Source organism: Athene noctua, chromosome 3 (genome assembly GCF_965140245.1).
Source record: "Athene noctua chromosome 3, bAthNoc1.hap1.1, whole genome shotgun sequence".
Classification (NCBI taxonomy): Eukaryota; Metazoa; Chordata; class Aves; order Strigiformes; family Strigidae; genus Athene; species Athene noctua.
The window spans coordinates 62660941-62687919 of NC_134039.1; the positions used below are offsets into that span (position 1 = coordinate 62660941).

Here is a 26979-nt window from a genome sequence, read left to right on the forward strand (position 1 = left end):
TCTGGTACTGCTAACAGAGAAGTAAATTCATTTTGAAACTAAATGCCTATGGTTTCACTGACTTCATTGAGGTTTTGTTTGTTCATGTCTGGTCTGGATTTACTTTATATGATTCCATGAATTTACATGTGGTGCATTAAAAGGTTATCTGGGTATGGGGAAAGGACTTTGGGTAGCAGCAGAGTTACATGAAAGTGTGTCCTAGGAGTCACTGCTTGATACCTGTTTTTTTTAATAGCAGTTCAGATTTCTGTCATAAACACCCTTTTGCCTTACTTTACACATGGGACAATAGTGTAACATCTTTAGGGAAATTACAATCCTTCCAAGTCCCTTCTGGTTTTGACTTTGCACACCTTTTAGGTGCTTCAGCAGCAAGCCAGCTTTTCTGGGTTACCTAGTTATGTAGGTTCTTAAGTTACTGAGGTATCTTTGTGTTTAGCTCAAGAGCTTCACATGCACTTAATTTCACTCACTTGTGCATGTTCAGAAATACCCGTTCTGGAAAGATAAGCACCACTCTCCCACACAAAACCTGTACTGTCAGCTTTGTTTGAGTGAGCAGACACTTGAATGCTACTTCGGTTACCAGAGAAGCCTTAACACTTACTATAGCCAATGCTTCAGCTAACTGCTAATGGCTGTGTAGGAAGCTGAAGTCTATCAGACAATTTTGCTCCATCTGCGGATGATGTCTAGGTGTACAAGATCACAAATGGAAGGAGATATATAACATTTCCTACTACTTTGCCTGTAGTCAGAATGAAGGTGAAAGCAGGTAACTTAAACAGATTGGATCATACCGCACGGTATCCTGAGATCCCTCCCACTTTCCACTGGCTACTTAGGAGTTTCAGGGGCCCTGTAAACCCCAAGCATGTAAAATTCAAATGGGGTAGAACATAAATTGGCCAAACTGAAGTCCTTGTTCCTTTTGCATGTACAAATATTCTGGAAAACTGTGATTAAATGTGATTTATAAACCTCGGCTGATACTGTAGGAATTAGCCTTTTAATTCTTGGAACTATTCACTGTAAAGTTGTAACAGGTTAATTAACCAGAGTGCATGTTAATACTCTGGTGCTTAATGATAACTGCTTTTAAATTAAACCAACTTATCTTTTTCTTCTTTTCTTTTAAAGATTTAAACACTATTTCTGTTAGTAAATACAACAATTGTCAAATTGTAAGAGGTCTTTTGTTTTGGCTTTGTATTCAGTTCAGGGAAAGTCTCACTTTTTCAATCTGTATTGGAATGAACGACCTACACTCAAGCATAATGAAAGGAACTGACTCTCTTTATAGACACCCGAACATCTACTGATGCATAAAATAAGCCTACACAGAAGGAACTGTGGGTAAAAAAAAATGTTACTATTTTTCTTAGGCTGTGAGAATTCTCAAACCCATCTTGACAAAAGATTTAAATACAATGACTTTCAGGGAGAAAGAATGTATGAAATTGTAGAGGTGGGTTATTAAAGCATTTTGGTGGTTTTAAGGATTTTGCAGATGCCATTACAAAACTAAATAAATCCATAAGAGAGAGACTTTACTCAGGTAAATGTGGATCATTCTCTCAAGGGGATTTATAGATAGCTCCTATCAGTTGGAACTTCAAGACTGTTAGCAGGTTGTGCTCTGAATCTTTTCATTTCCTCCATCAGTATAAATCAAGAATTATTTCAGTTGAGGCAATGAAGCTACTCTATCATAAGATGGATGAAAGGTATAGAAGTGGGTCCTGTGACCTTCCTGTCAATGGAGGTGCTAAAATAAGATGATGATTGTTGAAGAAGCAGTCCATTTATCATCAGAGGTGATTTTGCAGTTTTAGCTGTGTTTAAGGTTCTGTGTTTAATTTCAGAAGTAGAACCTGCATAATAAATGTCTATCCAATCTATTTAATTGTATTCTTTTCATATTTGAAAAGCACTGAGTATCTGTTTTGCTAATGACATATAGCTTCTTTTTTGAATTTATTATTATGCCAGTTTTGCAGTTTGTCTTCCTCTCTTTGACTTCTTTGCAGCAACTTTGTCTGGTGTCCCACTTCTTAGCCACTAGCCATGTATAGATCTTTTTTCAGCTATCCTGTATAACCATTGTTCTTATCATACCATTTCAGTTTCTTCTACAAGTTGTAATTCTTCTCCAGTGACGAGATTTGTGTCTTAATCTAAAAATACGACTTTCAAAATGTTTTACAGTGTATAAAAATGCTGATGAAGAGTAGAGATAGTAGATCAAGTAGGGCATAAAGACTGAGCTACCTCCCTCTGTTTGAACAAGCAGCATCCAAGACATTCACATGTAGAAATAATCTGGTGCATCTCAGTAGCCTTCAGCGGAGTTGGGTCAGTTTGTGTGGTGGAAAATCTGAACCTTGGTGAATAGTCTTGTCCTTCTAAACAGTTCACTGGGCAAGCACAATAGTATTTGAATAAAAAATTTAAAACTACTTTGCTAGTTCAAGCCACTTGTCTAATAACCTGTCTCTGACAATAACCAGTAGCAAATGCCTAGGCAAGTGCATTAAAATAGGACAAATATACAATGAGAATTTCCCAGTATAATCCTCCCAATTTCATCAGTGGTCTTAGTGAGCCAAAAGTGGTGTCACTGTGTTTAAGAGGTGTTTGTGGATTTCTCCATGGATTTTAAAAACCTTTTCAAAACCTGAGTAAGCTTCTGGTATTCATAGCTTCCAGTTTCTGCAGATTCAGTAATAACGGGTGTACATAGTAGAGATTTCATGAGACACAATTTATTTAAAACAAGAACTTATGTATGTATCAAAAATTATCACTTATTTTCAGTCATTGCTCACATCCTTGCTGGCATAAGAGCTCCTGAGCTCTTCCTTGGCCTAAAAACCACAGGTTGAATCCTGCCCATGTAAATTGAAATTCCCATCAGTTATAACACCAACACAGCCTTTATCTCCATGACTGTAATACGTTGCCATTATCCACTTATACTAAATGAGTGCTTATGACTTTAGAACCTGTCCTGTTTCTTCCCAAATTAGATTTTGAGACAGGAGAAAAATATCAAGTGACACCTGACTTCCCATGACCAAACCATGTTGGCAATCTAAATGTGTAGTTAATAGTGCCTACACCTGCTGTATATACAGAACATCAGTGCCCTGTTTGTAGAAAATCTCACAAATGCAGACATTACTTAATGTGTCACAATTCCCATAAATAAATGCCAAAATCCTAAATGCTGGCTCCACTGCAGGTGCAACTCACAAAGTTCAGACCACAAGGTCTGTGGAGGTAAAACCACAAGGAGGTTGTCCTTTTGTCCTCTTGAGTCTAGCAGCTGCTGTCTCTTGACACTGCGGTGGCAAAAAGGACAGGCATAAAGGGCTGGTAAAATTACAGCATCCTGGTATAAATGACAGTGCCACATTATGCCTGAGCGGGTATCCTGCATAGCAAAGCAGCATGTTGAGTGCAGCATCACCAAACATAACTTGTGTCTCAGGCACTGTCCTCAGAATACGCTTTATACCAACGCTTACGAGAGGAGGCTCTGGTGAATACTAGGGGCTTGTTGCCTCAGTATCTCTGAGAGGATTTTCCCTGACAGAATTCCTAGGTTTAAGGTTCCATTTCCATTTCTCTGACTCATTTTTGTGACACAGAGTGCCAAGTGAAGAAGGTCTTCCTCACAGACATTTCTTTCTGGTAATCATTAAAGCTATTCATTTTTTACCTTTACATATGAATAAATACACACTGAGGTTCAGAATGTTTCATTCACAGTGGTAAATCAAAAGCAACTCAACTGAGGCCAGTAAGTGTAAAAGGAATATCAGACTCATGTCAGAAGGAATAAAACCTGGTTATTTATACTTTTTAAACTGGAAAAGATACGTACAAGAACTTATTAGTCCCAGCACTATGCTTTAACCAGAAACCCATCTTAACATTTTTCCCCTATGACTGAACATGAGACAAGTCAGACACAAATGAGTCAGTCCCTGTAGTGCTAGGACGTGAGTAATAGCCCCTGCAACAAAGTTACCTCTAGATGAACCTCACAACCAAATGTTATCCATTATTAGTATCTGTTAATTAGTAAAATCTGTATTACCATTAGCATTTATTAATTAGTATCTGATCATGAATAAAATATGTATGCTCACTAGTGAAAGATGTAGCTTAGACAAAATGTAATCAGTAGTGAGGATGAAATGTTGTGAGAATGTATATCCAACTTCCCTTGTTTAGCCTTGTTCAAGGATGAGAAGCCAAGTGTTTGGCCTTGTCAGAAACTCCCTTGGTTCTCCCCCACAAGCCCTGGCCAGGCTTTGGGTGGAATCCAACAGGAGGATGAAACCAGAAATTTTCTGCTCAAAGAAAAGTGCAAGTCATTCTGGCTTGCTGATTTTTGGTATATAAGGCTGGGCTCTCTTGCTCTAACTTTTGATGCCTCACCTATGGCTGGATGCACCACGTAGGACTTCCCACTTGCAGAGAAGGGTTGTCCAAATCCTTGCTGTAACCAGGGCTCCCCAGCGACTGCAGATGTGGATGTTGGTAACGAATGCAAGTGGTGATGTATCTTTCTTAATCACTGTTCTCCCCATCATGTGGTAATGATTAGGTGCATTACTTTGCTTGTTCTTATTTTCTATAATTAACTGTATGTAGTGATAATCAAGTGTACTATTCTGTATTTTTCTTATTGCTTATTTTCTGTATTACTTGGTTATATCCTTTAATTATTAACAGTAAAATAAGCCTACTCTTTTCACTCTGGTGTCTTAACTGGCATCCTTGATCATCAAAACAGTCCCGCTACCCCTCAGGAGCAGGGAAGCATCTGCCAGTGTTATTCCTGACTTCATGGGCCTTGAGCACTGGGGTGCACACTATTTGGAGAGAATGTAAAAGGAAACAAGTCTTACAGCCTCAGACAAAATACTGGCTTTGAAGGAGGGTAGAAAAAGGGAACAAAAAGCATTTAATGGTATCTTGCATGTCTCCCTGACAGTCATAGAAAGATAACCTTAAAACTTTAAAACGTGATCCCACAATTGAGCTGCCTTGTTCTATGAATAAATCAACAATCTATGGAAACATGTTCAACAACTTCCTGGAAGCAGAAGAGAACATTAAGGATTTTTTTGCTTCATAAAGTAGCACCTCAACCAGTAAAATTCAAACTATTTTGGGGACTGGCTGGAGATGTCAGTCAATGTCACAGGAGTCATGCTGACTGTCAAGCTGATCAAACTCAACTATCAGTCTCATAGATTTACATATAAATCCACACATTTGACATCAGTTTTGCCTTCTCATTTGTGAAGATGTTCTCATTATTACTATATTTAAATTAAATATAAGGAATTTAAACAGAAGTACCTGCTATCATACCATGAGCAAAAGGGATGTCAATTTATTAACTCTAAATAAAATACTACTTTTAAAAAAATTAAAGTATTTTCCTTCCAGTTGATCTCTACACTGTTAGCTGGTCTGTACTGGCAGTTTACAGAGCACACTTTATAGGATGCATGGTTGTATTTTATCAGGGCAGTTTACAGAAGTAGCTCAAGGGAAGAATTGCTTCATTCACTCGTCCTCATACACTCACTCACAGCTTTTCTCTGACACCCATGCTAGCTAAGATTCTTCAGTCACTTCCTTCCCCAGATGAAATTTGCTTTCATTCCCCGATTTTCCCACATATTTGTAGTGGAAACAAGTCCAAACCCACTGACTATCCCTGCAAATGTGAGAAGGCGCATGGCTGTGAGTGTGCTGTGAAGGGACTGTGAAGCACAATAGGTGAATAGCAGAGGAAAGAAGGTGTATGAACTCCTAACGTCTCCTGGCCTTTATAAAGACTTTTCGTAAGATTTACTGGGTCTATAAGTGTGTAATGCACCAAAAAAAAGTGAACCTTGCCCCTTTTTTTCTTGTTCATTGAAGCTATCGCTCCTTGTCCATCAGACCTCCATGTGGAATTTAAAAAGTGGTGGGACACTCTCACGCCCAAACCCTTCTTAGTTAGCATATGAATGCTCAACTCATTGTTTGAAGTAACAATTAGAAGGACAATGGATAAAGGAGGAAACTGGAGACGGCAACTAACACCTGTGAATCAGAACTTAAACAGCTTTCTTTTACACAATTAATTAAAGAAGCAGACACAATGCACATTGACTTGAAAATGTAGTCCAAAGACAATGCTGGTGCATGTAAATCCCTTTTCAGTGCCATTACTTATATGTGAGGTTTGATCTTTTTGTAAAAATCTTAGTCATCAGTGAATGTTGCAAAGTGTTGCAAACAAGGTTGTTTTTTTTTTTTTTTTTTAGCTGGGAGGGAGAAAGGGAAGAGAAAAACATTTAAGGGCAATCGCAATTTAGTGGAGGAGGCAGAAGTCCTGATGAAGTTATTAAAACACATGGATTTAAGATAGGTAGCAGAAAGTCATTATTAGACACAGGCCATTTCTAACCTTGCAAGTAGCAATGATGATTTAACATCCTGTAATAAACTACTACATACATTTCTGCATTAAGGAAAAAAATGGATGCTATGAAACTGTTTCTTTAAACTGTATTTATTACAGAATGTGAGCAGAATTCTGTGGTGCTTTCTAAAGGAAGTAATCCATGTATGTGCCCAACATGCTCATATGCAATTATTTCTTCAGTAGGCTATATTGTGCTTCTCTAGACCAGTATTTAATGAAGCTAGTTAACATTGTGCCTCTCAAAATGACAGTCTCACAAAACCTGTATCTACAATTTACATATACTAATAAGTATTAGGGGGCATAGTCATCTATTTGCACACATCAGTAGTGTTGCTAGAGTTGTACTGCCATAAAAAGGATAACAGTGAAGGTTATTCAGTAGTCAGAAGAAATCAGTGAGTATTTATACAGTTAGAAATTTCTCTCCAGAGAAATATAATGTCATTAAAAAGTATCTAATATCTAGCTTTCTCTCTCCATAAAGTTTATGGAGATACAAGTAACTTCACATGCTTCAGCTATAATGTTGCTGCTGATAGTACAAAGTGAAATATCTCTTTAGAGTATTTTGTTCACTATCTTTAAATGGTATCTATTACAAAGTTAAAGAAAATATGTGAAGTCCTGAAGACACTAAAGCAAAAGTTTAACTCACATTGACTTCCAAGTAATCTAGATTGATTCTCTCTAAAGGATATTAGAGAAGATGGTTTCTTCAAGAGGAAGTTGTGTTAATTTTAAAAGGGTTGTGATGAAAAATGTAAAAGCAGAAAGACAGACAGAAATAAAGGAGGGGGGAGAAAGAGAAGAAAGAAAAAAGGAAGGAAGGAGAGAGAGAAAAGAGAGAGAAAGGAAAGAAGGAAATAAAAAGAAACTGAAATATACTTGTTTGCTTTGTGTCCTTTGTTGATGGTATTTCTATTCTGTTTATCCAATAATCACCATTGAAGGTCCAAGATAAAGACAAAGTAAATAATTAATCAGTAATTAAAACAGTGATTATCATGTTAGAGGGGGAGTATGTCATTTACACTTTATGTTCCTGTTAAGCTTCCAGTTTTTATATTGTAAATTCATTGCTATTTTGCAGATTTGGTGTACGGATATTATAGACAACAGCGGAAATTAATTGAAGAGATTGATTGGTCATATACAGGTAAGCAAAACTGTCAAAGAACTTCACTTTGATATTTTCATGTTTATTGTTACAACTTCAAGAGCCTGTTGTATCTGTATGCTATTTAACATATGCCTATACAATTACTAAAGTAAAAATGCAGGAAATGGAATCTGAAAAGCTGCAGGAACAGCAGGAGAGACTATTTTAATTTCTCACATCTGTTACCTTTGGAGAGTCTTTATTCTTAAAATCTTAACCTGAGACATGACCTACTTAATGAAGGCTGGGCCAGTAAATTGTTAGATGCTCATTTATCATCTGAATATTACTGTTCTGGCAAGTTTTAAAAGCAGACAGAAAGGCTGAAACAAGGCACAGCACATTAAGTGAGTAAGAACATATTCCTATACTGCATATGAATTCCTGAGCTTTGCTCCTGAGCACCTGAGCATCCTTTCCAGGTCCCCCCCTGGTTCTCCTAAAAAAAATCAGGTATTTGGGCTCTCTCATTTGCATAAGTAAGAAAGATATACTCTTAAATTGTGCACAAACTTTGCCTCATCACAGAAGGAACACGGGAAATTCACAGTTAGCCTCCTAGATTCTTCTGTAAGTCAAGCCACTTTCAGTAATACTGAAAAGGTAGCTTGTCCTAAATGATAGGCATATTTTACCCAGAATATAAGACATGGCTTCCTGAGGATGTGCATAGACTCTTACATTTTTAATGGTTTATGTTCTGTTACAAACCCCACCAATTTATGAAAAGCAATAAGGACTGACAAATTTCAGTCTTATAATTGCTTCAAAATATGTTCCTGTAGTTAAAGAAAGTTACACCGTTCTTTTTTCTTTCTCTCACTCTCTCATTTTCGAGACAGCTTTTATCTTCCAGGGTAAAACATATCTAACAAGTTTTGAGCCTAGAGAGAATTGAAACATGCTAGTCATAAACCCTTCAAAATGAGATTTATAATGAAAACTCTCACACACATTGTACTGCAAAATCCAAGCATAAGATCAATCAGTACAGTATTTCATGTTCAAAGTCCATCAATTTTTTAATATTGCAGTTAGAGGAATGCAGGGATAAGCCTCCAGGATTACAGGTGACCAGAAGGCAATTTATGAGTTTACTTTAAAGAATAGCAAACAGGTTTTGCACAGGATATCAGAGGATAGAGCTCTTCCCTAGGCTGCACAGAGCACCCACCCACTGTGCAGCTGCTGCAGCAGCCACAGGTCATGTTTGCTGGATATTTTGGATGGCAAAACCACAAAGACTCTGCAGGCCAGAGAATCCAGACCCATTGGTTCTCTCCCTTAACAAGTGAAATACCTTTGTGTAGTCAATTCAAGTGCTTTGCCCTACTGACTCTACTGTTGGCAAAGCCTTTCCTCCATCCAGACCTATACAGTCAGGTAGGTGCTTGTGATGCATGGCATGGCTGAATTCGAGAGGAGCTCAGCACTGTGCGCCCTGCCCCTGCAACCTCCTGCCTCTGCAGCATCCTACCCCTGCTCCTGCTGCCTCACCAGGCCCTCTGCCGAGCAGCCTCTGTGTGCCCCCAACACTCATAATACAGCTGGCTTCATGTGTAGTCAGATGTGGATTTTGAAAGCTTTTTTTTGCGGGGGGTTGCATGTAGATCAGGTACTCAGTGTTTAGGTCTAGCACCTGTATTGTGAGCCATGTGGTATGTGGTGCTTTCCTGAAATACCAGGCAATGGGTTCGTGACATAAAAAGAATACACAAACTCAGCTTTCACTTAAAATAAGACAGTCTTCCCTAAATGTGAAGAAAAATTACAGATTTTAACATTGTGTGTTGGAGGCACAAAAGTCTAGGGGCTGAGGCATGTTGATTTTGGTCTCATTCATTTATTATATAATTTGTTTAATTTAATCTCATTATTTTATTGCTGGGGCAAGCAATATCAGGTACTGTATGTATAACTACTATACCTAGCTCAGACTTAGGATTTTGAGACATAGACTAACATGCACATTTCTGAATGGATGATCTATGCTTTTTCAGTACATCCTTTCCTCAGATACCAGTTATATTCTTCTGTCTTATAACCTGCTCACAGAAAGACCTGAAAAATTAGCCTGTGTGTGCCAGTGAAGTGTTATAAGTGGGCCTGGGGATCCTGCAACCGTGGAGTTTATTCCACCATAACTAAGAAAAATCTAACTGGCTTGGTAAGGTAATATGAGTTTGAGCAGATGTAATTCTCTATATCAGATTGTAAACTTCAGATACATTAGCCACAGTGGGTCAATACACTTCTTTACTGGGATCATGCTGTGAGATGAAAATAAAATGGAAGTAGAGAAATAACATGAATCTTATCTGCTGAAATCATGCAATTTCTGAAGGTGAAGTTTCATAATAAAGCAATTTCACATACTGTAAGTTAATGTGAGTCATCATCAAATTTTGATTCTTGGGTAAATGTCTAATGAAGGCATAAATGTTACTGGAAACATTTTGTAGTACTTCTAAGGGTTGTGCTTTAAGCCATAGACAAATCCTGCATTTGCAAGCATGAATTTAGTTTTTTTGTGTCCTGACTTTGCATATATTTTCATAGACAAATACAGTGTTAAAAAAGTGGAAGACACAAGTGCTTGCTACAGATATATCAATTTTTTGCAGGAATAAGTGGCTTCTCAGGCTAGTTTATTAGGAAAATTACTTTATTTTAACCAACTTTCATTGTATTTTTCATTAAAACAGTGATAGAAATAAAAAATTTATGATCTCATGAATATTTTCAAATGATGTCATATACTAAAAGTGAATCCAACCATTTTTGTTATAGAAAAAACAAGTGTACTGAGAAAGTTCATTTCCTCAAGTCAGTTACATACTAATAGATAACCAAAGATCATTTAGACGGTATTTAGCTGCACCACTAAGGTTAGGCAATCACATACTATTTCAACCATAAAGTGAGCAATATGAGCTTCGATTATTTCTCTATCATAGAGATGAAAGATTAATTTTTATTGGTGCTTTGTTTATCTGCATTGTTTTTGCCAGAAGAAATGATATAATACTAGTTTCTGTTTGTCTTTTTTCTTTTTTTTTTTTTTTTAACATGGCTGGTTCATTATAGTCTATGAAAACTTCAAGTCTCAATGTTCACATGTAGAATTATCAAATAATACCACAAAGCAGTATTTTTTTCCCAGTGCAATTTCTTTCTGTTGCAATTTCTTTCTTTTGGGATTTGGGTTCTTGTTCACAACAAACAAGTTATGTGGCTTAGGGGAAAAAAACAGCTGAATTCTGTTAAAAGCAAGAAATTCTAAACAGCCTTCCAGGAATTACAAAAGCTGAGGGTTTAAAAAAATTTTTTAATTGAATTTACAATGTAAATGAGTAGCACAGCCAATTCAGTGTTCTTTGTCTCATCATTCAGAAGTATTAAGTTCAGTTTGTTCTGCCATTCATTATGTGATACACTGATAGACAATTGCTGTATAAATACTGGCAACTGATCTTGAGGAAAGGTTGATTTTAGTATAAATTGTTGCGTCTCTGGGTATTCAAAGAACAATTTTGTTGTTTGTAAACAGAACATGAATCATATTTCCTTTTACTCTGGGGGGAAGCACCAGGAATCACAGAATCATTATGTAATTCAGGTTTGAAGGGGCCCTTGGAGGTCATCTGGTTCAACCCCTTGCTCAAAGAGGAACGAATGTCAAAGGCGAAGCAGGTTGCTCAGACTTTGTCAATTAGTGTATTGAAAATCTCTAAGGAGGGAGACACTTCAGCCTGGACAGTGTGTTCCACTGCCATTTTGAAGAATTTTTTGCATTTATCCAAATGCAGTAGCTCTTACTGCAACTTGTGACCATTGCCTCTTGCCCTTTCCCTGTGCACTGGTCTGTAGATTGCCTTTACATAGCAGCAGACTTTAGTTAGGTTCCTCCTCTCCAGCCTCAGCAAACTCAGATGCCTCAGCCTCTCCTTGTTCGTGATGTACTCGAACCCCCTGATCATCACAGCAGCCCTTAGGTTGTTAGTATCCATCTTATACTGGGCTGGGGAGAAAGTCAAAACTGGATTCCACATTCTTGATGTCACCCTACTAGGGTGCAGAAGAGGGAAATAGTCACTTCCCTTGATATGCTGGCTGTACTCTTGATAATGTAACCCATTATGTTGTTAGTCTTCCTGGCTGCAGGGACACACTGCTGACTCACACACATCCTATCAGGATAATTAATTGTGATCTTTTCAGGTAACTTTTAATATCGGGTGTATCTCAGTAATAAAACTGGGCAGTATGTTGATGATGCACTTCTGGCCCTTGCACCAATACTTTCCACAATGACAATGGCTAAATGTAATGGCTTGGGTTTGCTCCTATGTTGAACATTGAACTAATCTTGTTAAGCTTAAAATTGTTAACATTCTGTGTCTAATTCAACGCCCGCTCTGTAGATATCCCCCTAGTTTCATTCCCTATTACTATCGCTACACAGACAAAACCGATGTTGTCAGGTATCGATGCCTGTAGTTTGGCTCAGAAATTAAAATGGCCTTACGGTGCTTAGAAAATGTAATTCTCTTTCTTGCCCAAGCAAGATCTAACTTTTTGTTTTCAAATGTTTTTCTATCATCTTTCAGTACTGAGGAGATTCTACTACAAAGTCACTCCTCATAAAGTTTATAGTAAAGTAGGTTGTTGCTTATATTGATAATAATTTACAGTTGTGTTGGTTTAAGCCCTGCCGGGACTGGAGACCACGCTGCCGTTGCCCCTCCCCCACCTTCAGCCGGTCAGGCTGGAAGTTAGGCACAAACCCCGGGTTAAAATAAGAAGAAATTTAATACAACAGTGTGGTAAACAATCTGAACAACAACAGGAGCAATGATAACAACAGTAAACAGTAATAACAGTGAACAAGACAAAAGATATACAGAGAAATACCGCAATGGTTACAGACAGCTCGCTTGTGATGCTCCCCGCGACCAAAGCCACAAAGGAAAAAAAAAAGTTCCCGCGCTCCTGCACCTGGACCTGACGTCAGCATGGTATGAATAACCCGGCTGGAGATCCCTTCCCCCTCTCTGCTGGGGAAACTTAACCCTTTCCTAGCTGAACCAGGACAACAGTGTATTTTGCTTTTCACTCAGCCTAAAAAGTGAGCAAGGATCTGCAATAGCTATCTCAGCTGTGGCTCAGGAGAATGATTTTAACATTGGTAGCTGATTCTACTTACTCTGTAAAATGTCTGCTGCTTCTATTACCCCGTAATTTAATCCAAGTAAACTGGAAGGTTTCGCGCTCTCCCCTCATCCTTACCCTGCCTCCCTATTGAGCAGCCATCTGCTGGGAGGATGGACAAGGCCAGGCCTACAGGTGTTGCTTTCTGTCATGCAGCTGCAGTAGAGAAGAAGCTGTGCTGAATAGTGTTTGTGTGGGTGTGAGTACCTGTGCATGCTCCTTATGCAACAGCTCCAGGAGCAGGGCAAAGGGAGCTAGAGCATAGAGGTGTGGGGTCAGGGTCCTATGCATTGCAGGTCAGGATGGAGTATGATAGAGGAGCCATTTCGTGAGACAAATCCTGACAATTGGGCTGTGTGGGAGAGCAGGAGGCACCAGCTGGAAGTGGGATCCAGGAGCTGCCTGCTGAACCAACTGATTTAATGGGCAGTTCTACTAGGCCAAACTGAAATGTCTCCAGGAGAGCTCTGGCCAAAAGCTGACGACACCTCTTACCTTCACTGGCTGGATAAAACCATGCTCTGGGGAGATAATGCATACCAAATTAAGTTCAAATTTTTTCTTGCTAGCTAACTACCATGGTAGTATCAGCATAACTTTGCGAGAAGATCAGGTCTTTTTATCACTTTCTGTGAAATAAATCACTTCGTGTTTTATATTCACCAAGTACAATCATGACTGATGTGCTAAATCATTTGTGATTAATAAAGAAAAGCCTATACTCTTGGGCTCTGTTGGTTTCTCAGTAAAGGATACAGCATAAGAAATCAAAATAACATGCATTCTTTTATTAACTCACATAAAATAGCTCTGCAGAGGGTCTTTTTTAGTAGACCTTACGCTTCAGAGGCTGTCATACCATTTCTTGCGTGATAGCTCATTGCGTGTATTTACATCTCCCAGATCACAGTCACTCATGGGTCCAGTGTTTTGTCACTAAATTCACAGGCTCATTAATTAAAAAACATATTACATTATTAAGGTTTAGGGAAGGCTGATGATTCAGCAACAGAAAATTACAGTGTTACGCATCTGTTCACATCAAAGAGACAAGGTGTCCTCAAGCAAGAAGCTACATGCTGGCATTGCTGGACAGAGAGAAATTCCTTTAAAGATATCTCAGTGTACTGAATCAACAACACGAAACATGTTATTCAACACAAATAAGATATGTATTCAATATATTTATGAATTTTGAATTCATATGAAGTGATATAATTTGGAAGAGTCTGTTTCAAGCATCCTTTCTTTTCAATCAGGAGAGCTGATCACTGAGCAGTAGAAGGCCACTTAGCAGCAAAGTGCAATTTATTTAGCTTTGATTCAGTCAATACTTGCAGGATAAACTGAGTGGAAAACTGTTGCAAGGGGTTTTTGGGGAGGAGGGAAGAGAATTGAACCCCATATTCATGGACTTTTCAAAGTTGCATGCTTCTAGAATGGGTATGAAGAACCGCATGTTGGTATTCATATTTGGCTCACCACTGGTAAAATTACAGCATTTTTCTTTCAATAAAGATTTAAGTGATCTGTTTGCCAGAGTTTCCCTGATAAGGAGCTGTGATAAGACCTGTTCCTTATGACATTTCACTTTTTTAAAGGAAACAGCTGGGTCATTTTCAGAAACTGCACAGCATCTTATTCTGAGCATCAACTGGATTATTCAAATGCAGGAGGGTTGGTTTCTGAAGTATAGAAATCAAAGGATGAGGTATTTGCATAGTGTGGCACTGCTGTTTTGATAAGGTCTGGCCAGGGGTCAGAAAGATGTAGAGACTACCCATTAAGTAAATGTGTTTGGAAATTAAAAGCTTTTTTAGAAGTGCTATCTTTGGGGATACACCAAAGTAAAATGATAAAAAGCAGATTGTGGATATCTCACAGTAGACTACAGCCTCTGGTTAAGCCGCTTTGCCCTTCAAAACGATTGTAAAAATTATCCTTGTGTATATACTACTGAATGATTTCTCAGTGCATTCAATCTATGCTTCAGTGAAAAGGATATGTTCTCGAGGAACATTTGCTTAAAAAATGCAAAGATGATTACTTTGAGATCATCATCACCTCCATATCAATATGATTGATGTATCTGTGAAGCTTAGAGTCCAGCAAATAACTACCATTGCTTATGTTTACAGAAGGCCTTGCTTTACCCACCTGCTACAGCCTATCCGTTTAGGACTTTCTTACAATTTTATGCAGGGGCTATTCTGTATTTATAACAGGTTTTTTTTTTTTTTTTTTTCTTCAAATCCAATTCATTCAGTATGCATAGTTTGCTGATATACTGAAATAAGAGCAATAATTAATTCTGTGCAATGTACTCGGAAATTTGAAACCCTTCACGATCTTGCTGTAACTCATTAATTTAGTTGTAAACAAACCTTTCTAGATCGTTTTTCCATGGGTCACTAAGGGTTAAAGCAGTCCTCCAAAAGGCATGGTTAGACAAGTCTTTGTGGCTAGGAGCTCAGAGAGAAGGAAGATAAGGGTAAGAGGATCCTGAGAATGAGGGAGCAAGAGGAGTGTGGCCTCCCCTGTTGACCGCAGAAAGCTCTCATGCAGGCTCCGGTGCCAGAACCACCACAAGCTCAGTGAGCGATGTGTGCTTGGTATCTTGCAAGTGTGCCTGACTGAGTTAAGCAGAGCATAGGAGGGGGAGCACATACTATTTCAATTTGTAAAATTTGAATGCTATGTTGCTGCAAATTATTGTAAATGAACTTAAATGACATTTTCCTGCTGTACTTTGGAATTTCATTTTCAAATGTTATGACCTTTTTCTCCAAAAATAATAATTTTTCCAAAACTTTTCAAATTGAGAAACTAGAGAAACCTGTCAACAATTCTATTTTGGATGAATCAGCATTTGCTGAAAAAATCCCCTCTAAACCAGTGAAAAATCCTGACCTTTCTAAAATCAAGTTGTAGAAATGGCATAGTTTCAGTTCCACAGGTCTGCCCCTGCCATGTGTAAAGCATGTCACCTCATTTCAGAGGTAAAAATAAACTTCTGCTTATCTTCAGCTGAATGTTAGAGCCAGCCCAGTTTGTAGCTTGGTGGCTGGACCCTGTCCTCTCCTGTGAAGCAGCATGGTTGTTGCATTTCTTTCTACCTGCTCACTCTTGGTAGTCCAGGAGGTTATGCAGATGTTGGCAATAGCTAGTTCGATCTGCAGGCTTGCTCTAAGTGGTGGTAATTTGTGATAAAGAAGGTAAATTATCAAGGGGCAGAAATAATTTTGATTTGTATGCAGGATACTTTCTGTTAAGAGTTTCTGAGGGATGATGTGTGGTGTTTATTTATATAACAGTTTGTTTATATGCAGTATCATGACTTACATTGGCACAGTAACACAGTTCTAAGAAACCTGAATTATACAAAATTATACAGGAGTATTATACAGTTTATTATTTCCAATGGGGAGATCCACTCTAGAAAGTTTTACCAAAAAAATCCACACCACCCTGAAGAAATAGTGGGCATGTTGAAAAGCTGCTTACATCACAGAGGAAGTATGTAATCCAAAATTAAGGCTCAGTGCTCCTGTACTTGTCCTTGAATTTCACAGCCTTTCTTCCCTTTGCCTTTTTTCTACAATTGTGGTGCATATGAAACCACTCTTCCACATTTAAAGTCACCCGTTCATGTGGAGAAAGCCTGCTGAAAGCTGCCAAAGTATATAATTGTTAATTTGCAGCAGTCCACAGGACAGTGGCTGCGGCACTGTGCATCCACTAGACTTATCAACTCTTCCCTCCATTATTTGGTTGCAGAATCACAGAAGTTCAGTTCTGAGCATCTCTTTCAGCTGTGAAAGGTGCACAAAGTCCTTTTCATGAAAAGCCAGCTTGGGACATCTAGCTGCATACATATTTAGCTAGTTCTTGCTATACTTCAACAGTTGTGCTTACAACAAACTCCGTATTTGTCCTGTGGCAGCCACTTTCTGTTCTCTTCCAAGAGCTTTCTTTATGAGAAATTAAACTATGGCTTGATCTGATATTGCCTGGTATTGATCCTGTTTTAGGAGCCACAGAAACAATTGACTGTCTTCTTCCATCCTTTATCATAGATGCCTCATGTAAGAGTTAAGCTGTTTTCCCTCTGAATGTGGTGCTTCTCTGTCAGATTTACCTGATGAAAACTGTTAACCAGAGACATTTTTAAAAGGAAGTTAAGAAAATTAGGATATTAAAATGGAAACGCAAAGACAGGGTCAATGTGTTGCGTGCTAGAGAAGAGAAAGAGGTATGATTTACATGTAAGGACTTGTAAATCTGTTTTCAAACTGTCATGTCCCGCTCAGACGAGGGGGGCAAGTGACTCAAATTCGCAAATCCCCGGTTGGAGCTAACAACAAGTTTCCAAGTCCAAGCATTTATTAACTACCCACAATGTACTAACTGAACACACGATAATTGCATAAGTATATAGCAAGTTGTGGCGAGCAATATAATATGCCTTGCATTTCTTAATGGAAGAAAGAAAAGAGGGAGATAGAGGGGATGGGGGAATACAGATCACCGGTCTGGGTTCCTGCGCTGATCCCACCAGTGAGGGTTCCAGGAGGCGGCCGTCTTTTTCGCTGGCATCCGTCTTCTTCACTTCACTGCTCTCTCCAGGCCAGGCCCCCTCTTTCTTCCCCACCTTGATTTATACCCACTTTCCTTGGGTCTGTCCCCTAGGTCAACCCACATACCTACATATCCCATGTACTGGGAGGAGTAAGGTATTTCATGGGATGATGTAATTAGCGTCATCATGTTAGCCTTCATTAGCATATTGAGGGGTGTTAACTTTAATATGCATTTCATTCATAATGAAGCAAAATTCATTCACCGGACACATGGCCCTTGAAATTTGCCCAGGTGCCCCAGAGGAGAGATGTCCTGTCTCCACAGGGCTCTCTCCCCCAGCTGCATGGGGCAGCGTTATCAGCTTCGACCTCCACAGAATGCACCCTGTGACTCAGAGTTTTGTCTTGTGAGTGTTTGAGGCATTTCTTCAATCAGCCTCAACTTTTGCTTCCCCAGGTTGTTTTTCTTGGTTTCTCGCAGGCCTGGTTTCTCGTCTCTCACACAAAATTCTGGTATTTCCCTAGCTGTGTAAGGAGTCACTTCAGGGCTTGGGTGCATGGGCATAGACTGACAACAATTATTTTTACGGAGTTAATGGCAAAAACAAGCACAGAACAACAAAAAGCCCACCTAGCATTACCCCACCTGAAAAAAAATCCAAACAAAAAATACTGTTGCTGAAGTATTTAGGAATACTGGATCAATGGTTCGTAAGTTCTTTTATCTCAGAAAGACTGGATTTTCTGTCTGCTTGTACATGTTCTGACCAGTTTGCATATATGCAGAGCAGTATAATCAGTCTTTTTTTTTTTTCCAGCTATACTTTTTCTGTCAGTTTTCAGGAAGGCAAATATTTATGGCTGGAGTGCTAGTCAGTGAAATATTGCAATCAAAGAGGTTTTTAAAATTATTACTCAAATGCATCCTCCTGAAAGCTAGCTTTATAGTAGTATGCATGTTATGTGTGAACAGAGCTGTCTGAATAGGAGCACTAGCACATTACCTCTTTAATCTGTATTTTACCTGCTTTCAGAGTATCCAGAACAGATCAAAGGCGACCAACACAAAGACACAATAGACAATATGTAACATGTTTTCTTGGGCAGGGAGCACATATTTTAAATAATGCAACCATTCATTTTCTTCAGCTGTAAGTACCCACTTCAAACAGATTCAGCATGATATTGTAACTAACCTCTACCAATACGTTTAACCACCAAGGAGAGATCTGCATACTTGCCAGTCCTAATGCGACCATACCATGTGTATCTGATCAAAATGAGAACAATACTCATTCTCCTCTGCATAAAAGGAACTGATGATAATCTGTTGCAGTGACTTGATCACACATCTGAAGTTCCCTTTGAAATCATTTGTTTTGTCTAGGAAGCTGTGGAGCATATGCTAAAAAGAGCTTTTCTGGATGACTTCCTGTGTCTTCTCACTCCATCCCTTTCTTCCTAGCCTTTCCATTTGACACTTTTTATCATATTGGCTTATTTCCTCTCTCATGGTGCTGCCAGAACTTGCTTCCCTTAAGCATTATAAAATTTGACTTTTTTTCCCACCATCAAATAATTGTATAGGGTTTTGTGACCTACTACTTCCTGACATTCATTAATGGCTGCACGAAGTAACTGTCAGTTTGGCACTTTATCTCCTGTGTTTCCAGGAGAAACTCTTTCTCCTCCCAAGTAACTAATGGAGAAAGAGATGTCTAAGTGTTTCCCTGACTATCTTGCAATCTTTTCCAGCTGCCTTTTCTTAAATGTCAGGGACACTCTGCAGCGTGGTTACCATGGTACATTCAGTTGGCATGCCTGCAAGGGTTCACAAAAGCAGCACACCCACTGCACATTTTACGGGAATATACAATGAGGGAAAGCACTTACCTGCTGTATCACAATTAAATAGAACATAGCAAAGGGTGCTTTTGGGTACATACTCTGTATAAGATTGGCCCCAAGTTGGTACCATAAAACCCATCAATCAATTAAGATTATTCTCTTTGTCCCTCTGTAGCGTTGGTGTACCTATAGATGTTGTACAAGCTACGTATATAAACTTAATTATGAGCTTGCGAGCTCAACAGGTCAATACATAAATGTAAATGCTGATGAAGAACAGTGGTATTTACACTGAGCTATATTCATTAAATACCTTCTATAAAAAGATTTGAAGGTGTTTTATATTTCCTTATAATTTATTATTCAATCTGAAACATTGTTATTAGCAAAAAAGCTTTTCTTTGATGTGGCTTCCTGGTGTGAAAGTCAATACAAATAAAGTACATCCTTCATCCAGCCATGGAAAACATTATTTTTTAAACCTCAGGTTATAGCTAGCAGCCTGTAGACAGATTTGTAGCTGAAATAGCAAAACCCTTTTTAAAATGCTGATATATTTATAAACTCGCTTTGAAATCCTATGCAACTGAGTCATATTGTTGTATCTCAAATACATCATTCACTTCATAAACAGATTTCAAACATAAACATGAATAAATTACTTTTTTACAAATAATAAGCTTTTTCCTTCTTTTTCTGTGTCCCAGTAAGTTCTGTTCCAGTTACTTGTTTCAGGTTAAGTAAGTTGGTCATATTCGGTTCAACAAATGCTTTGGTGGAATGGAAACTCATTGCATCAGATTCAGTGATCACGGAGAGAAGAGCTTTGAACTACAGTTACTTTGGTCTGTCCCTTTGATAAATGTTTCATAGAAACAAAATATTCTCCCAGTTGCTCAGCTTTAGCCCTTGTGAATGAAGTCAGTAGAATTTTCCACTGTGATTCAAGTTCCTTTCATTGAACTACTCAGGTTTTTCTTATTGGGACCAGATATGGACTCCCCAACTCCAGCACCCTGCTGTTACAAGCAGTCATGCCATCTAACTATTGCATAAAATTAATCGAACTCTGTTTTAAAAGTAGTCGTGATATTTTGCTTCATAGTTTCATTGAAAGACTAACTCACTCTTTACTTTTAAACCTTATCTGGATTTCCAAGCTAGCTGTATTAGCAGACCTTTGAGGTCATCTAGTTCTTCTGATAGAATTGGTGGGTTGGTTTGATTTTTGGTGGGTTGGTTTGATTTTTGGAGAGTTCTTTTCTATTGTGAATATTTACCTGCACTGATATCCCTCTCCTGTTCTTTTTTTAAATTAAACCAAGATAGTCTAGTCTGTTGTCCCCTTTTGATTATTGCACGAGCTTTTTCTGCTCACCCATGATTCAGCTGAAATTCTTTTGTCTTCAACATGGGTGACCAGCATCTCATGCACTTATACCAGATGAACTGTGCCCAGGACCTCATGCAGAAATATTAACACTTTCCTACCTTTACTAGGAGTTGCTAGGTTAGTTTCAGAATACACTTCCCTTTCCATCATACTGTCTCTTTACAGTCCTCTGAGACTGTCAGACATGGTCTGATTCTCCTCCTCCCCCATGTTTTTCCTATGGTGAGATTCTCATTAGTAACAAAAACTCCCACTAGTAGTCTCAAAATGTATGATTTTACAAATTGCATTGTTAAATTTCATGCCACTTTTACAACTTAAGTTATCAAGGTCAGCTGTTTTTCGCATATGCTATAGTGGACCTCCTTGCGATGGCATGTTTTCACATGTCATGTCATCAGTAGGTGTAATTAGCAGAACCGAGAAACTCCATAGTTACCCACACACCCGCAGCCTACTACCTCCCATTTATTGATGCTTACTATTTTTCTCCTCTCGTATTTACTAAACAAGTGAAAGTAGTGAGCTGTTAGATACTATGGTAACAATTTTGGCTATTTACTGTTCTATTCATCACAATTACGCAATTTCCAGTTTTTCAATGACTTCCAGTTCCTTCCTTCCTTCCTTCCTTCCTTCCTATTTCCTGTTCAAGCATCATTAAATTGCAGTGATTTATACTCTTAAAATAAATGCTCATATGAATATTAAATACTCAGCAGATTTATTATACTATCACCCACAGATAAATCCTATTTTGATAAATTCCTGTTAGTAACTTTTTAATTATTGCTGTGTAAGTACTAAATTTTACAACTGCAATTACCTATATTCAAATTTCAAACTTTACCTGAACTGTAGCCAACTAAATCAGTGAAAAGATACCCCTTAACTTTGAACCCATCCTACCTTATAGTTACAACCAATTTATGACATATCAACAATGGCGTATATTTCTAAACAAAATTTAAATGTGTGGATTTTAGCCCTGATGGATTGGGTTAGCAAAAATAGTCAATTCCTTCTAATTTCAGTGTGTAGAAATTATTAAATGTTAGGAAAAAGTCATAGCAAAACATAGAATTTTTGGCAATTAGGTGTGGAATCACCCTGTAATACCCAATGGCAATTAGCTGTGCCTATGCAGACCCCTCATTATTTTACATTATAAGAGAAATTACAAGCACATTATCTTGATTCTACAAAGTTAATAATCAGTGAAAATTAATGTTGACATTTAATTGTCCTGAAGCTTCATATTTAAGGTCTCACTAAGATGAATGGCTTGGTTTACAATTTCCAGAGTTATTCTTTCAGTCTAAGGTAGTACCAGATCCAAATTAATGCATTCAAGTATAGCTTTTTCTGCACAACCAAGAATGATGTAGACTTTTACAAAATTGATGGTAATGTGAAAATATAATTTCATAGAGCCTATCAATATATATATCCAACAAAGCTTCTCCCTGGATGTGATACTCTTTCACTAATATCTCAGATGACAGAAGGGGGAGAGGGCGTTTGCAAATTCATGGAGGACACCATGCTGGAAGTTGCAGGAATATTGGGTGACATAATCAGAATTCAGAATTAGTTTGGTGAATTGGAGAAAGGTTCTGAAATCAATCAAACAGAATTTGTCAATACAATGGTAACAGTAAGCACAAAATACTCCAGCTGGGAAAGAAAATCAAGCAATTAGATATAGATATAGATGATATATATATATATATATATATATATATTATATATAGGTGAGATATATATATATATATTAGATATAGATATAGATGCAAAATGGGGCCTATCTGGTTAGGTGGCTATACAGAAAATTAGCTATAATTGCATCTGAATTAACAATATCTGTTGTTGCAAAAAAAGGCAATCCCATTTTGAGGTGAATTAACAGGAACGATGTATAAGGCATGGGAGGCAATTATTCTGCTCTACTTGCCACTAGGAAGGTCTCAGCTGTACTTCTGCATTCATCCTTGAGCTACACACTTACAGAAAAGACAGTGACAAATTGAGAGAAGGTCCAGAGAAGAAGCAAAAAGAATGATGGGCATCTAAGAAAACACAAACTCATGGAAAAAAAATGAAGTAAGTAAGTTAGTATAGAAAAGGAAGCTATGATAATAGTCTTCAAATATTTAGAAGTTGTTATAAAGTGATCAGTTGCTCTCCGTTCCACTGAAGTGACGAGGATGAATCAGTTTAATTTGTAGACAAGAAGGTCTAGGTGCAATACTAGGAAAAACTATGAGAATAGCTAAACTCAGGTTACTTAGGAAGGCTGTGGAATCCCTCTCATTGAAGCTCTTTCAAAAAAATGGGGAAGACAAAGCATTAGTGAGGGATAGTCTAGTTATACTTGATCCTGTAATGAGTGAAAGGACCCAGATGACCTTTCAGTTTTACACATCTGTGATGCTTTGAGGCAACTTAAGATCCTGTTGAATCATCATCTTTCAAACAGCCCCTAGTGTGTATGTTGTTGCATAGACAAAGAGAATACTATCAGCCATTCCTGAGGTTACCAAGATTTTCAGTCCTTTACTACTTTGCTAATCATCAACTCTTTGTCTAAGAAAATGATTTTCTATGCTAGGTCATTTCCCCATTTTTGACTGTTTGAGGCTGTGGGATGTCGCGGTAGAGATGGACACGACAACTTTTTTGCAGCAGAATAGCCATCTTTATTGTTCCCCCATCTCATATACTTTATTCTTTTATCCATACATCATTCTTATTGGTTACATGGCTGTTTGTCTACTACATTATTGGCTACTTTTCTTAAAATCCCCCACTGTCCGGGTATCTGTGACAAACACAGTATTTTTCTTCTTTCTCCTTATCTTCAGTTCCTTTCTCAGGCTGACACAGCACTCCTCCAGGACTTTTCCAGCTGCTCAGGGGTACACAACAAGCTGGTCAAGGTCAAACTGTTCTCTCTCTGTCAGGCATTCTGCAGGCCCACTGCCTCCCCCAACAGTGAGAGGAAGGACTGCAGGGACTATTCCAGACAAAAATGTGCTTCTTGTAAGGAGACCCAGAAAAATGTATAACTTCTGTCTTCTGGAAAAAAAAAAAAAAAGGCAATCTTTTCTCTGAAAGCCCTAATATGTCCTCATTCTGGATCTGGAACCTTGAAGAAAGAGGTAGCTTTTATCAACTCACTTTCTGTCTAGGGCAAGTTTCTTGGGCAAGGTCTTAACACCATGCACTGACATAAAATATGTGTTGAATTAATTTAATGTTATTTGGGTGATTTAGACTACTGTAATTATTTCGAGTGGAAATGCAGTAGGGCCCAATGGGGCAGAAACTTCTGTGTGAGGGCAGTAATTTCTTAAGCCTCTCAGACTTGTTTCTAGGTCTTGTCTCATTTGCACCTACAATTCAAATTTGATGTGGAAGATTTCTTGTAACTCTTAAGTTCATAACTTTTTGTGGGTTTTATTAATCACCCTTCCACAGTTTTTGGATATGATTTTGAAACCCGAACTCATTTGCTTTACATGGACATTATAAAAGTGTTTTGTTTTCCTTTGGACTTCTATGCAGACAATTTGAGATTAAATTGATTTAATTTTCTGTCTCTTGGACTACTGCAATCCTGCAATCATGCATGCTCATTGCTTCTGGCTAAGGGAAAAGCTCTTTATGGTAGGGCACTGAGGGCTGACAGCGCTTTCTTTTTCATATTGCTGAGCACCTCTGACCAGCTGGACTGTCAGCAGCTGTAACTTGCTAAATTTACTGTTGGAGCAGTCTGAAGGTTGGATATTCTGCATTTGTACTGCTTTTAGCCTCCTCCGTATTTGTGGGCACGGTGTGGACTAGCAGAGCCTATTGTTTCATTCAGCCTTCTGCAGTCCTGCTATAGCAGTGCAGCTGCACAGTGTCACCTGTTCACCCAACTAATGGCTTCTAGTGGATCCTCTGTATTTGTCCTAGCAATCGCATTTTATCTTAATGTGATAATCTGAGAAAACAACTTTGCCAGAATGCTATCTCAGAATACCTCCACAGCTTCCTTCAAGCAGCACAGTGTATCACTGGTGCTCACACGTTTATCCTTGGTGGATCCGTTTTCTTCATGTCACACTTTTTTCCTTTCTGCCTAGCTGATGAGTTCCTCAAAATATTCCCAGAGGTGACTGTACTGTGGTGTATGATGAATCTGTGTCCCTGAGAGGATAATGCTAGGTTTCTTTTTGTGTGTCATAATGATACTGCATAATGGAGCCAGAGTATGCCTACAGATGGAATAGTTACAAACAAAACCAACTCAACAATAGCAGATCTAGAAAAAACAGTTGTAATCACTTTTTAAAATGTCAGGCTTGCACCTGCATGCCCCCATCAACCTTTCCTACATGTTCTTTAAAATACAAACCACTTTCTGTTTGCTGAGCAGCCCAGAGCAGTGACATCATTGTGTTTTGTGCATGCATTTATAATAAACTGACATGTTATAGGAGTACATTTAAGTAGATGCTCTTTTAACCTAAGGTATAATAATATACACATTTAGGTCCTTATTTCAGCTGAGCAGTTCCTTGAGGTTACTGGGAACTGAAGACACTACAATTTACAGGCTTATGCGCTTGGCTGATTTAAAGACAGAGATGCAGTCAGGAAAAAAAATGTCTCTGTCACTCCCAAACTTATTTCTTCTACCCTTTGACATCTTTCTATAACCGATGAAGTGGCTATTCTAGTTGTCAAAAAACTTTGGCTTTTTTCTGGAAGCAGAGCACAGAAGTGCTAGTGTACATGAGAAGAGCTGTCTGTCTCTGCATAACAGTATCATGTTCATCCAGATCAAGTATCACGTCATTATTTTTTTATTTTCAGAGGAAACATCCAGTGCTATTAATTAGTTAAAGTGAAATGAAATATAGAGTCAAACAATACTTTCCCATTAAAATGCCCTTTGGAAATACATTCAATTTTCTTTTTATCTGTTTGTGCTCTCCATTTTACGTACTCCAAAGTTTACATCTTACAGTCTCCAAAGTTGCAAGCTTCTACACGAACTGTAACTACTCTATCTAACGTCCTACAGCTCCTTTCTTCTTCCTGGAGTATGGTGAAATTTTCCTGCAAATCAGCACCACTCACTGTAATTGAGGTTCCAGATGCAGCTTCCACACCTCCCAAATTAGATTGTCTCTGAATAAAAGGCAAAAACCAGACCTAGAAGGAGAGACCAGATTTCAGGCTGTTCCCTTGCCCTCCTTCCCCTCCATTAAATGTTCACTACAGGGTGAAAGTCAGGCTTCTTTTTGCCTTGATACATGAGATCTCTTGCTGTCCAGAGGCCACAGCAGCATAGCCTTTTTTGAAAGGACAGACACTTCTCTCTTTTCCTGGTTAGGCGGCCTTTTCCTAATGTTTTGGCATTACTCCTTCAGGAAGAATAAACCCAAGAGTTCAGGTCACTGCTTCCTCACACAGTGCTCTAACCACTAGTGCAGAGGCAGTGGATATTATCTGTGGTGATCATCCTCATTGCCATTAAAAGAAAATCAGTTGAACTGGACAGATTGAACTGCCCTTTAAAAGGTGCCTGTCTTCATTATAGCCAGTGAAGAGAGAGGCACTGAATTTATGCACATTGGATCTCCCCCTGCAAGTCCTTTTGCCTTCAGCTGTGTAGAGTATTTCACTAGTTGCATTAAATGCATTGCAGTAAGCCTGTGCGCTGCCACAGAGAGATGGCCAAAAACTTCAGTGCCTTTTCCTTCTCAGTTTCCTCTTTTTGTTTGAGTGAAAATATAGCATATGGATGCTCAGGAGAAAAAAAATTCTTTAAAAATAAGCAATGTGATTTTCAAGCCTCAAAGGCTGACAAATGTGATCCCTCAACCAAGTAATCTGATTTTCTTGAAAATGACTGACCAGGTTTCAAGTTGGCAGAAAGCATCTTTTAAACTCTATGCAGGGCAGTAAACCTACAGTTAAAAAGCCAAAATCTTAAGCACAAATGCAGCTTATGAAATGTTGAAATAGCTAAATGTTTCTTAAAGGTTATTTATATACCCACTTATCCACTTCTTATTTTTAATCCTCTGCTTCAATGAAGGTTGTTTTTACATTCCACATCTCATGTAGGAGGCTGTGCAAGAAGTTATTAATAAAATATTAACGCTGTCATCCCACAGGACATATTGTTTATACCATCACAGATGCAGATTACCTCTCAGATCAATGGAGCAATTTTTTTAAAACCTCTTTCTAAAGCAGCAGTTGGAGTATGATTACAGTTGTCCAC

At 38.3% G+C, this 26979-nt stretch overlaps 1 protein-coding gene across 7 annotated transcripts in view; it reads left to right on the plus strand.

Moving 5' to 3' along the window:
• The window catches only part of PTPRZ1 (protein tyrosine phosphatase receptor type Z1), a 143801-nt gene that overhangs the window by 34148 nt on the left and 82674 nt on the right, over positions 1–26979 (plus strand). For all 7 annotated transcript variants that reach the window (XM_074903160.1, XM_074903162.1, XM_074903161.1 and 4 more), the window contains exon 2: positions 7596–7661. In XM_074903160.1, the coding sequence (XP_074759261.1) occupies positions 7596–7661 (66 nt within the window). The remainder of the gene's footprint in view (positions 1–7595; positions 7662–26979) is intronic.